At 33.4% G+C, this 13,114-nt stretch overlaps 1 protein-coding gene across 2 annotated transcripts; it reads left to right on the top strand.

Moving 5' to 3' along the window:
• Positions 1–4,110: 4,110 nt before the first annotated feature.
• On the top strand, positions 4,111–10,762 carry LOC107770643 (U-box domain-containing protein 5). Of its 2 annotated transcripts, XM_016589980.2 has the most exons (7): positions 4,114–4,510; positions 4,976–5,040; positions 5,680–5,856; positions 5,999–6,106; positions 6,552–7,678; positions 8,369–9,151; positions 10,640–10,762. In XM_016589980.2, exons 2-6 carry the CDS (start codon positions 4,984–4,986, stop codon positions 9,105–9,107), a joined length of 2,208 nt encoding a protein of 735 aa, XP_016445466.1. In that variant the 5' UTR covers positions 4,114–4,510; positions 4,976–4,983; the 3' UTR covers positions 9,108–9,151; positions 10,640–10,762. The 2 variants fall into 2 exon arrangements, with proteins under 2 accessions (XP_016445465.1, XP_016445466.1); XM_016589979.2 differs by lacking the exon at positions 10,640–10,762 and having other exon boundaries at positions 4,111–4,510; positions 8,369–9,501.
• Positions 10,763–13,114: the final 2,352 nt, after the last annotated feature.

Genomic DNA, 13,114 nt, shown 5'->3' with positions numbered 1-13,114 from the left:
TTTAAGGATTAAACTCATCAAATTAAAATGATGATTTCACTTCTTTGCTAAGGTCATACTTGAAATAATATCTTCCATCACTTATATAGACTGTTTGGCCAAGTTTTAAAAATTGATTTTCTTAAAATTACTTTTCAAAAAAGTATTTTTGGTGATAAGTAGTTTGTGTTTGACTAATTAATTTGAAAAGTACTTTTGAACAGTAACTAGTATTTGACCAAGCTTTTGAAAACCGTTTCTAAGTGTATTTTTCTCAAAAGTGTTTTTCAAAAAAGTATTTTTGGAGAGAATTAATTATTTTTTTGTTCTAAAAAATTGCTTCTGCTTCTCCTCAAAAATATTTTTTTTCATCTAAAAGCTTGGCCAAACACCTCAAGTTTTGACCAAAAAAATACTTTTGACCCAAAAAAAAATGGCGAAACAGACTATTATTCAGCAACATCACATCAAGACATCACATTCTATTAGAGATTCCAAAACCAACCAATAAACGAAGTTGAAAAGAAAAGAAAAGAAAAGAAAGAAAAGGAAAAGAGAGGAAACAGAATGGACAGAAAATGACTAAATGCATAACGTAAATGACTGTTGACTTTAAATATTTTTTTCACTTTTAGTTCAATTAAATATTGTCCAAACACCGAGAATTTTAGTCAAATTCTTTTTATTCTAATTTTATTGGACATTTTTACTTATCATAATTCATAGCAAAATATCTAATGAGTTAGTTGAGGTAAATAAAAATTAAACATACATACACGTCATAAAAAGTGACGACATAAAAAAGTAGCAGCGCGTTACTATTAGTTGTTGACCAAAGGCTGTTTCTTTGCGATAGCGCGGTCTTTTTTTTCAGATAGAAACTTTCCTAATCTTTAAATATAACAAAAATGGTCCTTTGATTTTGACCCCCCAATTCCCAAGGCATTCAAGAGATTCTTTTACTTTTTTCTTTTCTTATTTAGGGCCCGTTTCGCCATATATATATATATATATATATATATATATATATATATATATATATATATATATATATATATATATATATATATTTTTTTTTCTGAATTAGTGTTTGACTGAAAAATTGAATTTTAAAATTTTTCAGAAATTTTAAAAACTGCAAAAGTTATTTTTCAAATTTTTTATTTCAAATTATTCGCATAAATAAAAAATATTTTCAAATTATATTCATGTTCAAACACAACTTTAATTTTCAAATACGCTTTGCACTTGATTTTTTTTAAATTTTATTTTGAAATTTAACAATTCTTATATCCAAAAGCCCACATAACCTTTTTTTCTTGTCTATCTCTTATCTTTGTTCTTTTTATGTCCTAGACGCGCTAAAAGTTAATGCCTTTTTTTTTTAACATCACTAGTCTCTCGGTGCGCGCGTTGCGCGTGTATTTCGTGTCAATGAGAATAAACTTTTTAAAATATGTAAGTAATATTCAAAATATGTGTCTGTATTATAAAATAATAAAAATTAAGACAAAATTGCAAGTTTTTTTTTTAAAAAAAGAAGATAAATATAAAATATATTTAGGGGTTTAATTGAGTCCAGTCTTGTATTTTTATAGTTTCTTCCAGTACCTATTTCATTATATCAAAATATTATAAGGGGGATAGTGTTGAAAGAATGTCGTTCTATCTTTATATGGCACTATTTTTAGCGGAAAAAAGAAATTACGTATATTAAAATATACATTGTTTAGGAATATTACAGACCATAGTTATGTCATTTAGGACATTTTGGTTACGAGTCCAGCCAACTTAGTACAAATACTATTCAAATCACTTTAACAAACTCTGTTCCTTGTTATGGAACTTGAATAAAGAACATATAATTCTATGATAATTATTACTATGATTGATTAACAACAATTGAAATATTTGTCTCTCGAAACTTTTATCCTTTGTATCTTCCTAGTTGTCCTTCGCAAAACTTACTTTGGTTCTATCCCAAATCGGTATCATATGTCGGTTGATAGAAAGATTGTTTTATCAAAATATTGAACTAACCTAGTAGCAACAATATTTTGACAATGCTTATCAAACCTCTAATAAAAGATGAAAATATTATTTTATCTAACCAACTTTATCTCCTCTACATTCTCTAGTCATGATACTACCAGCTATATTTATAATGTTTTCCTTCTAAAGTTTAATTGGTCCACCTAAATATACTCAAGCCACGTGTTTCGAATTTGATATACCGAGCAACTTGAGCTCGCACAACAATTAACATTTTTAATTACTATAAAACATAAGGCAAAATAATCTTAAAGTAATAAGATTTTGAATTTATATTATGAGTTAGAATGCCTAACTATTTTTTTGTTACGGAATGCAATGATCTAAAGTCTAAACAACTTGTACAAAATCTATAAATAAGTCATTAAACTGATAATCATATATGAAAAATTGTAAAAAATAAAAAAAAATACGATTTAGAACAGGATAAGGGTTGACTCGTAATGTGGGTACCAAAAAAAAAGGTCTATAGGCTCAAAATGATTGACTACGGATAATGTTATCAGTGGTAGGCAAATAGGATCAAGGGTCAATCAAATAAATGCCTATATCATTTCCTAGACCCACAAGACTTAATCATTTCACTTCGACTTACACACGGGGCAAGTTCTAGACTAACAAGGGTGTAACGACCCGGCCGATTATTTTGAGACTAATAGTCCCGATCCCCTATTAACTACTTTCCCCAAATCCTTTTCTGCTATTGTGACTTGCCGGGATAATTGGTTTTGAGTTTCGGAGTGTTTTGGGACACTTAGTCCCTAAATAATAGTTTAAGCCTTAGAATTTGGACCGTAGTCGAAACTGTGTGAAGATGACTCCGAAATAGAATTATGTCCATTACGTTAGCTCCGTTAGGTGATTTTGGGTTTAGTAGCATGTCCAGATTGTATTTTAAACACAACAAAAATTAAAAGGTTTACCTCAAATATAAATAAATTTTGCCTCTAGAGACGTTGTTACTAACGTATCCAAACCCACAAATTTTTAAGAGCTTCTTCCAATGATCAATTGTAAGATACCTACAACAATTAAAACGAAAATAAAAGTTGTTAACAAAATAAAGCTACATACAATAATTAAAACGAAAACAAAGTTGTTACAAAAGATATGTAGCATAATAAAGGATCCTAAATCTAAAGTAAATCCTAAACCTAAACAAACAAGAGACATAAGTAAATATTTATTGGTAAAAGAATGAGTTTTTGATCAATATTATCCCTTATCTTTGAGGGTAGGTCTATTTTGGTCCCTCAAATATAATTCTGAGCATATTTAGTCCCTTAAGTATGCTAAAATGGAGCACTTTTAGTCTCATTGACACAATATGTTCAAAAACTAACGGTGTTACCCAACTCTGATTCATGAATCAAATCTTCTGCTCTGAAGCAAAATGTTTCCTCTCCTTTTATTGGATAACGCAAATTATCACTTTAATTCCTCATTTTTAGATAATGTCTTCTAAAATTTTGACCTTGAAAATATTTCCTTATGTGTCAGTTTTCAATGAGAAAATGACACTGTATAGCCGCTGCAAAAATAATAGTCAAAAAAATATATAAAATTTGTATATATATACATTTAAAAATTTCGGTTGATTTTTTCAAAAAGAAAAGTTAAAATTTGAAGAAAATAGAGTTGTCAGGATCAATTCTAAGCATATTATTGAAGCAAACGAATAACGAGGTTATATTACCACTTTTAGCCCGTGCCAGAAACTATTTATATATGGTAGCGAAAAAAAAATATAAAATTTGTATATACATATATATATATATATATATATATATATATATATATATATATATATATATATATATATATATAGAGAGAGAGAGAGAGAGAGAGAGAGAGAGAGAGAGAGAGAGAGAGAGAGAGAGAGAACTATCACAAATACCCAATAATACTATTATCAATAACATTCATTATATTATCGCAAATCATAGTCCTGAACATAAATAAATTTAATACAAAATTATTATTTTTATAATGAACTATATGATACACTATTATATGACCGAGAAGACGAAACAATATCCTTACAAAATAATATTTGGCCCAAAACCGACAAAATTTAGAGGTATCGCCAAACATGTGTTTGAAAAATAAAACCAAAAGTTTATTTTGGTAAAATTTATACGGGTCCATAGATTAACAACATGTCTTTTTCTGTCTGGTTTTGGCCTTTTCTGTTACCATTTTAAATTGGGTTTGAACTCATTGAAGGCTATTTAAAGCAAATGACTGTGTTTCTGACTGCATGGTTCTTGAAAATTTTCTTCTTTTAAGAAAAAGAAGTGTTTTTGAACTGGCAATTCTTGAAATTTTGGTGGAAATTTTATGAGTTTTGGAGATGTGGAGTTGGGTTCTGTGAAGAGAGTTTTTTGAACTTTTTGCACAGTTGAATAAAGTACTGAAACTGTATTGAAGTTGGTTTTTCATCTTAAGCAGAGAAGGGGTTCTGTATTTTCTCCTATAGGTAAGAATTCTTTAAATTTTGTTAACTTTATTCATGGTAATTATGAAAAAATTACAACCTTTTGAAGTTCTAAATTTTAATGGTTATTGCTATAATCTGTTTGTTTTTCAATTGATTTGCGATGTCACATGTTTCATTAAAAATATTACCTCTAAGAAACCATGGATATTTGTGTGGTTATAAATTAGTATCTCATTAAGGATACAACAACAATAACAAAAAACCTAGTGAAATCCGACAATTGTTATATGAATGTTACCCCTATCTCGAAGGTAAAGACCGTTTCCATAAACCCTCGGCTTATAAGGGTAATATGAGAAATTTAAAGTTAAATTATTTTTTAACGTAGAAATGACAATTCTTTATAGGACTAAAAAAGAAAGTGTTCCATATATATTGGGATAGAGAGAGTAATATTTAATCCTATGCTAAATTTGACACTCCGTATTCTGCTCTTTTGACCAGAAATTATTATGGGGATTGATGTTGCTGAAGTAAGTGAGACACCGCCGTCTCATCATGCTATTAAGGTATATAATACTATGCTCCTATCTCTCTTTGCTTTAATTCCTTATCTGCATCTCTATGGGATTGTTCGTGTAAAGAGATGGCCTGGCAGTGAGAATTCATATAGCCGAACCCAACTTGTTTGTGACTGAGAGTGTAAATGTTTTTCTGTTGTTGTTATTGTTCGTATAATGAGAGGTGTTACTCTAGAGTAGGCTTGTGACCTTGTATTAGTCTTGGTATCTTTACATTAAGTAATTGTACAAGTTGTTATTAACCCTTTTTCTTGGTTAATTACAGAGTTAAAAGAAGAGGTTTTTACATTAATTGGACTTTGTGCAAAAGGTGTTCATGGTTGGATTTGAATAGTCCTAGTCTAGATTCCAAGAATGGAACTGAAAAACTATTAGAAAATTCTGTTGGTTGGGATTTTTGTTTTTGAAACGTCGTTAGTTTTCTAAATGCAATGATGTATCTTTCAGTTTTCATGTATTCTTTCCTTGTCATTACTTCCACACCACCTATTCTAAATTAACTCGATCGAGGTGGAAGGTATCCCGTGGAATTAGCCTAGGTGCGGACAAGCTGGCCCGGACACCATGATTATTGAAAAAAAAAAAAACTCAGATCGATTGTCTTATGATTGGTTTTGATGACTACAGGTGCATCGTCTAATGTGCATGGAACTAATTCAGTTAGTAAGTAGAGTTTCGATATTACTTCCTGAAATTGAAGCAGCCCGTCCTCGATGCTTAGAGGCCCTTAGCCTGTTGAACACTGAAATTTTCAAAACCAAGACACTGATTCAGCACTGCAGTGAATCTAGTAAGCTATACTTGGTACGCACTCTCGACCAAGCTAAGCCAACCAGCTTTGTGTTAACTGTTTTTGTCAAATATATCTCGCAAATTTATGAACATACTTTGATGATACTCTATTGGCTTCATTCACTGAATAGCAATCTGTATTGTGTTTTTTCAGGCACTAACAGGAGCTGTCATACTTTCACGATGTGATAGATCAAGAAACTTGCTTAAGCAAAGCTTAGGCCAAGTGCAAAATATGGTTCCAGTATCGTTGGCTTCAGAGGTCAGTCTGAATACATTCCTTTGAGAAAATCATCTATGCTTAGGAACTGTCATTATGGATGAAAGAACTGCTGTAAAGCAAGCTGTGACAACCACAACTACACGTTGTTAGCACAAGTCGAGATAGATTGCTTTTGATCGATTCTCCTGCAATAATTCCCAAAATTGGAGCTATAAGCGTTTGAATTAGACCAAAATATTATAACAGCTACCTCTGAATCATACAAAATATAAATAAGTTTACTATCCGTCATACTTCTGAACCATCATCTTGTACTTGTCGGTCCAAGTGTATCCCTCGGCTTTTGATTATGGTGTGAGTTTAAATGTCATTTTTTCATTTCATGTTGTCCCTTCTTTATCCCGTTTTTTTTAAAACCTGGTTGGTTACTATATTTGTTTGGTGTCCTGTGGCAATCCACTTTAATGAAAAATATTGGCTGCAGATTTCGCGACTGATTGCTGAACTGAAGGGTGCGATATTCAGCTTGGATCCATCTGAAGAGGAGGCAGGGAAGGTTGTGATGGAATTACTTCATCAGTATGTGACAACAGATTCAGCGGAAGAACATGCCTTTGAGGCAACTCAAGTTGCTATGCGGAGGCTTCATATCACATCTCTACTGACTCTTTTAATAGAGAAAAGATCCATAAAAAGGATGCTGGGTAGAGTTGGGGACGGTGAGAAAAGGAAAATCTTATTGCTTTTTTTGAATATCCTCAGTAAGCATGGAAAATCAGTTGTGACACAGCAAACAGAGAGCGGCTCTCTGCAGCGGGAAGACTTTTACCTGTATGCAAATCAATGTGAAGCAAAATCTCGTATGAGATGTCGATCTGACGATGCTCAAGTGGACATACTGAGGAGCTCTCGACCACCGGATGAGTTTAAATGTCCTTTGTCTTTGAGAATAATGCACGATCCTGTCGTAATTGCCTCTGGACAAACATATGACAGATTTTGGATTCAGAAATGGTTTGCTGAAGGTCACGATACATGTCCAATGAATAAAAGGAATTTGGCCCACTTGTCTTTGACCCCGAATTACACAATGAAGGACCTAATATCAGGGTGGAGTGCAACACATGGAGTCAGTGTTCCTGACCCGAGCATGGAGGCGGCAGCGGCTCACTCATTTAAATCTTCTTTGAATTCAATTGCTAGCTTGAGCAGCTCAGTGAATGATTTACGTCTTCCTATAGAATTCAGCAATTTATCTTGTGGATTGCCAGATGCTGGTCTTGTGTCTGTTGCTAAGACACCAAATGACTTCGATGTGGTTTCAGGGGAAAGCAATGGCAGTATTCACAAAATTCAATCTGGTATAAGCATTCAAGATATGGACCTGAATCTCTTAACCGGGTTCAGTTCACTTTCTTGGGAGTCACAATGCATCTTGGTTGGAGATATTAGTAACTTTTTCAAACATAACGATCAAGCTTGCAATTGGATGTCATCCGAGGATTTTGTTCTAACAATGGTTAGATTTTTGAAAGATGCACATGATTTCAATGATCTAAATGCACAAATAATGGGATGTCTAACATTGACAACAGTTTTGCAGAAATGCAGGTAAACCTTTACTCCGCTCTGCTGTGTGTGTGTGTGGTGTGTGTGTTCATGTTAATTTTTTGTGAAATTGTTTCTAACTTCATACCCCTTTTAAGGTAAGGCTTACCAGCAGGGTTGGATCTAGTAGTCTACATATGGGTTCAAATTAACACATAACCTTTAGCTTAGACCTAGATTTATGTGTAAAATCTATTAGAATTATTGAAACTATTAAACTATGAACCCAAAACTTAAATAAGGTGATGGGTTCAGTCGTTCTTACCCGAGTCCTGAACCCATAAAATTTAAATCCTTGATATGCCTCTGCTAGAGTGTCGAATGAATTTGGTTCAAGTTGGTTCACCGCCTTTTTGTACAATTTATTTCCAATTGGTTAAGGCCTTTCAGAGCATTAGGTTAGGCTGTCTACATCACACCCCTTGGGTGCGGCCCTTCCTCGGACCCTGCGTGAATGCGGGATGCTTTGTGCGCCGAGCTGCCCTAATAGAAAAAAAATGGTTAAGGCCTTTCAGAAGCATGCTGGTTTAGAATTAAATATGATACTAGAATGTGAAGTAGTAGTCCTGCTTAATGTTTAATGATGCAAGCTCAACTCATCTGTTGTTTTCTTTTGCTTTTTGGCTTCTCTATTGTTCTTTTATCTTGTGTTTGTTTCCTCACACTAATCCTACATGGGTTGTTTTGTATCAGGAGCAATTTTCCAGATTTGAATGACGATGCTTTTGCACTTTTGGTATCATTTCTTGAAACTGAGGTTTCTAAAGAAGCCCTTGCCGTATTAAAAGTATTGTCCTGCCACCAATATTGTCCACAAAAAATTGTGGCTTCTGGTGCTCTGACTCCCATTCTAGAGATGCTTGATGCCCAGAATGCAGAATTGAATGAAACAGCCATCAAAATATTACGTAGTTTGTCTGAAAATAGCAGAATTGTTTCCTTGATTACACCTTCAGAATTCATTCCCAAGTTGATTCCTTTTCTAGAAGATACAGCTCTAGCAAGCGACACTCTTGTCATTCTGAAAAAATTGTGCATCACTGAAGATGCTACGACTTCTGTAGCTGAAGCCGATGGATGCATTGCTTCAGTTGTGAAACTACTCGACAGTGAGAATCGTGAGGATCAGGAGCATGCAGTGGCTCTTCTTCTTTCTTTGTGTTCTCAATGCTTTCAATACTGTCGGCTGGCCATGGATGAAGGGATCATCCTTGATCTTTTCAACATATCTGTCAACGGGAATAGCAGAGGAAAGACAATGGCTTTGAAGCTACTGACACTGTTGAGAGGTGAATTTAGTAATAATGAAGAATCTTCAGGTGCGGATGTTGACATTTCTAGAGGCTCTACCATTAACCTTACACTGCAGAAATCTAGTTCAAAGGCACCTGGATTTTTAAAGAAGTTATTCTCAAAACAATGCCGCGCATAGGGGGAGCTTAGGGCACCGGGCTGTCCTTTTATTCTCAAAACAAGGTTCGTCTGCTCCTATTAGTAAAAAATAGTACTCAATATATATCTTAGAATGAAGGTTGCCAGTCGTTCCGACTACAGAGAGTATAATGTTAGCTGATTATATGTCCTCATGACTGTCTGTACGAGTTGTGCTGATTTCTTGTAAATAAATATGTATAGTATTGCTTGATATGATATGTACAATTTCTCTACTCTAGTTTTTGTTAGTGTTGAGAAGGAAGACTTTGCTGAGACTTGTAGCTGTAAAATATCTTCCTTTGCTATTTCTTTTGGTAAGTAGATGGATACTGTTAAATGGTCTATGAAATACTAATGAAATGTGTATAAATCTTCTTACCCTTAGCATGAAATTGTGTCTATTTTGCAAAAGTTTATGGTGGAAACTAAACATGTTAAAGTGGTCCTAGAGGACCTATCTACTTGTAACAATTTTTGTATTCTGTCCTTGTTGAGTTACTTCTTGAAAGAAAAAATGATACCAGGAAACTAGAAAATTCAAAGACCTTGCTTGTTTCTGCATTTTTTCACCTTCTGCATACAAGAGAAAAACAGCAATGAGATGCCTATAGATTATAGAAATGGCAAACAGGGCGAGGTCAAACGAGGCAATTGAAGTCTTACTTCGCAAAAGTCTTAATCCGCCTTGCCCTGCCATGCCGAGCAATCTTATCTATTTTTGTCCGCCTCGCCCTGCATAGACATGCATGGTCCCGTCCGAGTTCTGTTTTATTTTTCTTTTCTTCTTTTCACTGTTATTTAGCTAAACTTGATGAGTTTAAAGCTGTAAAAGTTGTTAATTTTCATTAAACCCGCCTCTTGCCTTGTCCTGCATTTGACTTTAAGAAAATTGTTTTAGCTCTCCTTATCCTGCCCTACATAAGAGCTCCCTTGCCCTGCTCATGTGGGAGCCACATAGACAGAAGGGTGGTTAGTTGAATACTCTTTATCGAAAAATTGTATTGTGCATACAGAAGAAAAACAATTTTAAGATGTCTACGGAATAGAGATAGTTAACAGGGCGAGGTCAGACGAGGCAATTTAAGTCTTACTCGCAAAAGTTTTAATCCGCCTGGCCCTGCTGAGCAATCTTCTCTATCTTTTAACCTGCCTCGCCCTGCATAGACATGCATGGTCCTGTCTAAGTTTTGTTTTATTTTTCTTTTCTTCTTTCTACTGTTGTTTAGCTAAATTTGACGAGTTTAAAGCTATAAAAGTTGTTAATTTTTATTTAACCCGCTTTATCCTGTATCTGATTTTATGAAAATTGTTTTAATTCGCTTTATCCTGTCATGCATAAGAGCACCCTTGACCTTGCCCTGCACCCATCCGGGGCAAGGCCACATAGACAGAAGGGCGTTTAACACCCTTGATCAAAAAGTTGTACTATGTACATAAACATTATACTGCATATATAGGTAAAAAATTACTTGTTATTCATATATATTAAATCTTAAATATTCTTAGTGAAATTCCTGGCTTATGTCACAGCCTGCCCGGTTGCCATCATCTGTACTGTTGAAGAAAGTTTCCAATAGTATTTTGCAATCAGTAATTAGGCCTACTTGAAGATTGTAATCTCCCAGCAGTTTGCTGCTAAAATATTCAGATGGTCTTCAGGTGCAATGGATAATTGGAGGCCCATACATAGCTGTAGGGGGCAGTTGTGTAATGCCTTTACAGCAGTGAGATTTTAGAATAGGTCCCAACTTTTCTAGATTCATACCACCTTTTTCTTGCAATGTGTACTTAATTACTAATTAACAGATGAACATATGAGTAATGAGTTTAATTTCTTGGTTTTTGGCTACTGGTTTGTATGACAGCCAAGTATACTGTCCCTCTTGTTCTCTCAACTTTTTGTTGGCGTCCACTCAATATTAGTTAGATTGGAAATAATACACTGTAGGGTCTAATTTAGGTCCATCCCCGTTCTGTACATTTTGTGCTTAGGGATTTCAATAATGAGAATGTTACAATAGTCTGCCAAATTAGGTGATTACTTTTTTTAGCCGGTATATATTGATTTAAAGGCAGTAAGGTCTGCGTACACTCTGTCCTCCCCAGATCTCACTTGTGGGACTACACTGGGTATTAGGGGTGTCAATGGTTCGGTTCGGAAGGTTATTTTCTAAAATCTGTACCATACCAATTTTTCTGTTATTCTATTATGCATAACCAAAATTAGACTTTTCGAAACCGTCCCAATCATATCGGTTTCTCTTCGGTATCGGTATGGTTCGGTTAATTTTTTTTTTTTTAAATGTCATGTAAAAGTCACTAGTAAAAGTAGAATGCAATAACATACTTACTTTTATAGAACTTAGCAAACTCTCTAGATATTTTTACTCTTTAAAGAGTGATGAATTAAGAAAATATTAAAAAAGGCCAGAGTATAGATCCATCAACTATTCTACAACAGCGTAAAAGAAACTAAACAAAGATATTAACCGAGTGAAAAGATATTAACCAAGTTAGAACTCAAGAATAAAGTTTATAGAAGATTAAATATTCAAAAAGATAAATTTAAATCATATGAAAGGAAACATATTCAATACATTGTAGTTTGCTACTAATAGCTAGAATAACTTGTGTCTTGCTAGTGAATATGTTGGAAATAATTCAGTTTCAATAGGAGTAGCATTATAGGTCTGAGAATTAAGATTTTGAGTTTAATTACTTGTTTGCTTGTAACCGTTTTCACAATTTCAAGGCCCAAGAAAATTTTTAATACATTATTATTCTTAAACTTAATATATAAATCTATTTTTTACATGTAAATTTATTCAGTACGGTTCGGTATTTTTTTGGTTTATTTTTATAAAATAAAAAATCTATCCTAATTATTGGTATGGTTATAGATATATATAAAAACCTATGGTTTTATTTAAAGAAGCCTAAAAATCGGTTCGGTACGGTATGGTTCAGTCAGTTTAGTCGGTTTTTAAATATCCATTGACACCCCTACCGGGTATGTTATTGTTGTATATGCCAGTTATTTTTCGTTTTAGAGATTAGGTGAACGACTATTTGGATTAATTCTTCTTCAATAATTGAATGCGCAGGCAGATTCAGTACTTTAAGCCAGTAAATGTAAATAGGAAATATTTATGTACTTACTCTTTTCATGGTGTTTTTATTTATCCTATGATTGTTGTTGTGATACTAATATTGTCTCTTTTTTGCCCTTTTGTCCTTTTTTTTTTGAGCCGAGGGTCTTTCGGAAACAGCCTCTCTACTCCTTCGGGGTAGGGTAAGGTCTGCGTACACACTACCTTCCCCAGACCCCATTAGTGAGATTTTACTGGATTGTTGTTGTTGTTGTTGTTATTATGTACTTACTCTCAATTTATGTGTTATTGTTTAGATTTCGAGAGTCAAATTTTTTAATTTTGGCCATCAGTTCGAACATAGAATCTTTAAGTTCTTTTAAATAAATTATGTAAAAAGTACTATAAGTTACAATAATTAGCAATTTAAAATATTTAAAAGGTATATTAAAAAATTACTACTGTAAAAAAAAAAAAAGAAGCTCGTTCAACTCTCAAAATTTGAACAAGCCGCATAAATTGGGACGATAAAATTTTCTAAGATAGAGATAGATAGAGACGAAAAAAGGTTTGAAATGGTGAGCTATTTCCAGGCTTCCAATTATTCAACTCACTTTACTCCTTCCAATTAAAGCGAAAAAAGTATTTCTCCCTTTTCTCCGGGGGGACACAAAATTTATGGGTTAGTCCATTTTTTGGAAAGAAAGAAAGTGAAAATATCATATTCTTTCATTGTCTTTGTTCTAAATTTTGGCTTTCCCACTGGAAAGAGAGAAGAAAAAGATCATTGACATTTAATAAGATTTGGAAACATTGCATATTTCAACATTCATATCACATCAGAATTATTCCAATTACCAATTCTAGGATTTGCATCATTTTTTTAAGGATTTGCACCATTGCTTGCTTCTCGGGA

Source organism: Nicotiana tabacum, chromosome 14, assembly GCF_000715075.1.
Source record: "Nicotiana tabacum cultivar K326 chromosome 14, ASM71507v2, whole genome shotgun sequence".
Taxonomy (NCBI): Eukaryota; Viridiplantae; Streptophyta; class Magnoliopsida; order Solanales; family Solanaceae; genus Nicotiana; species Nicotiana tabacum.
Note: the sequence above shows the minus strand (reverse complement) of the source record. Positions and strands in the feature narration are given on the sequence as shown.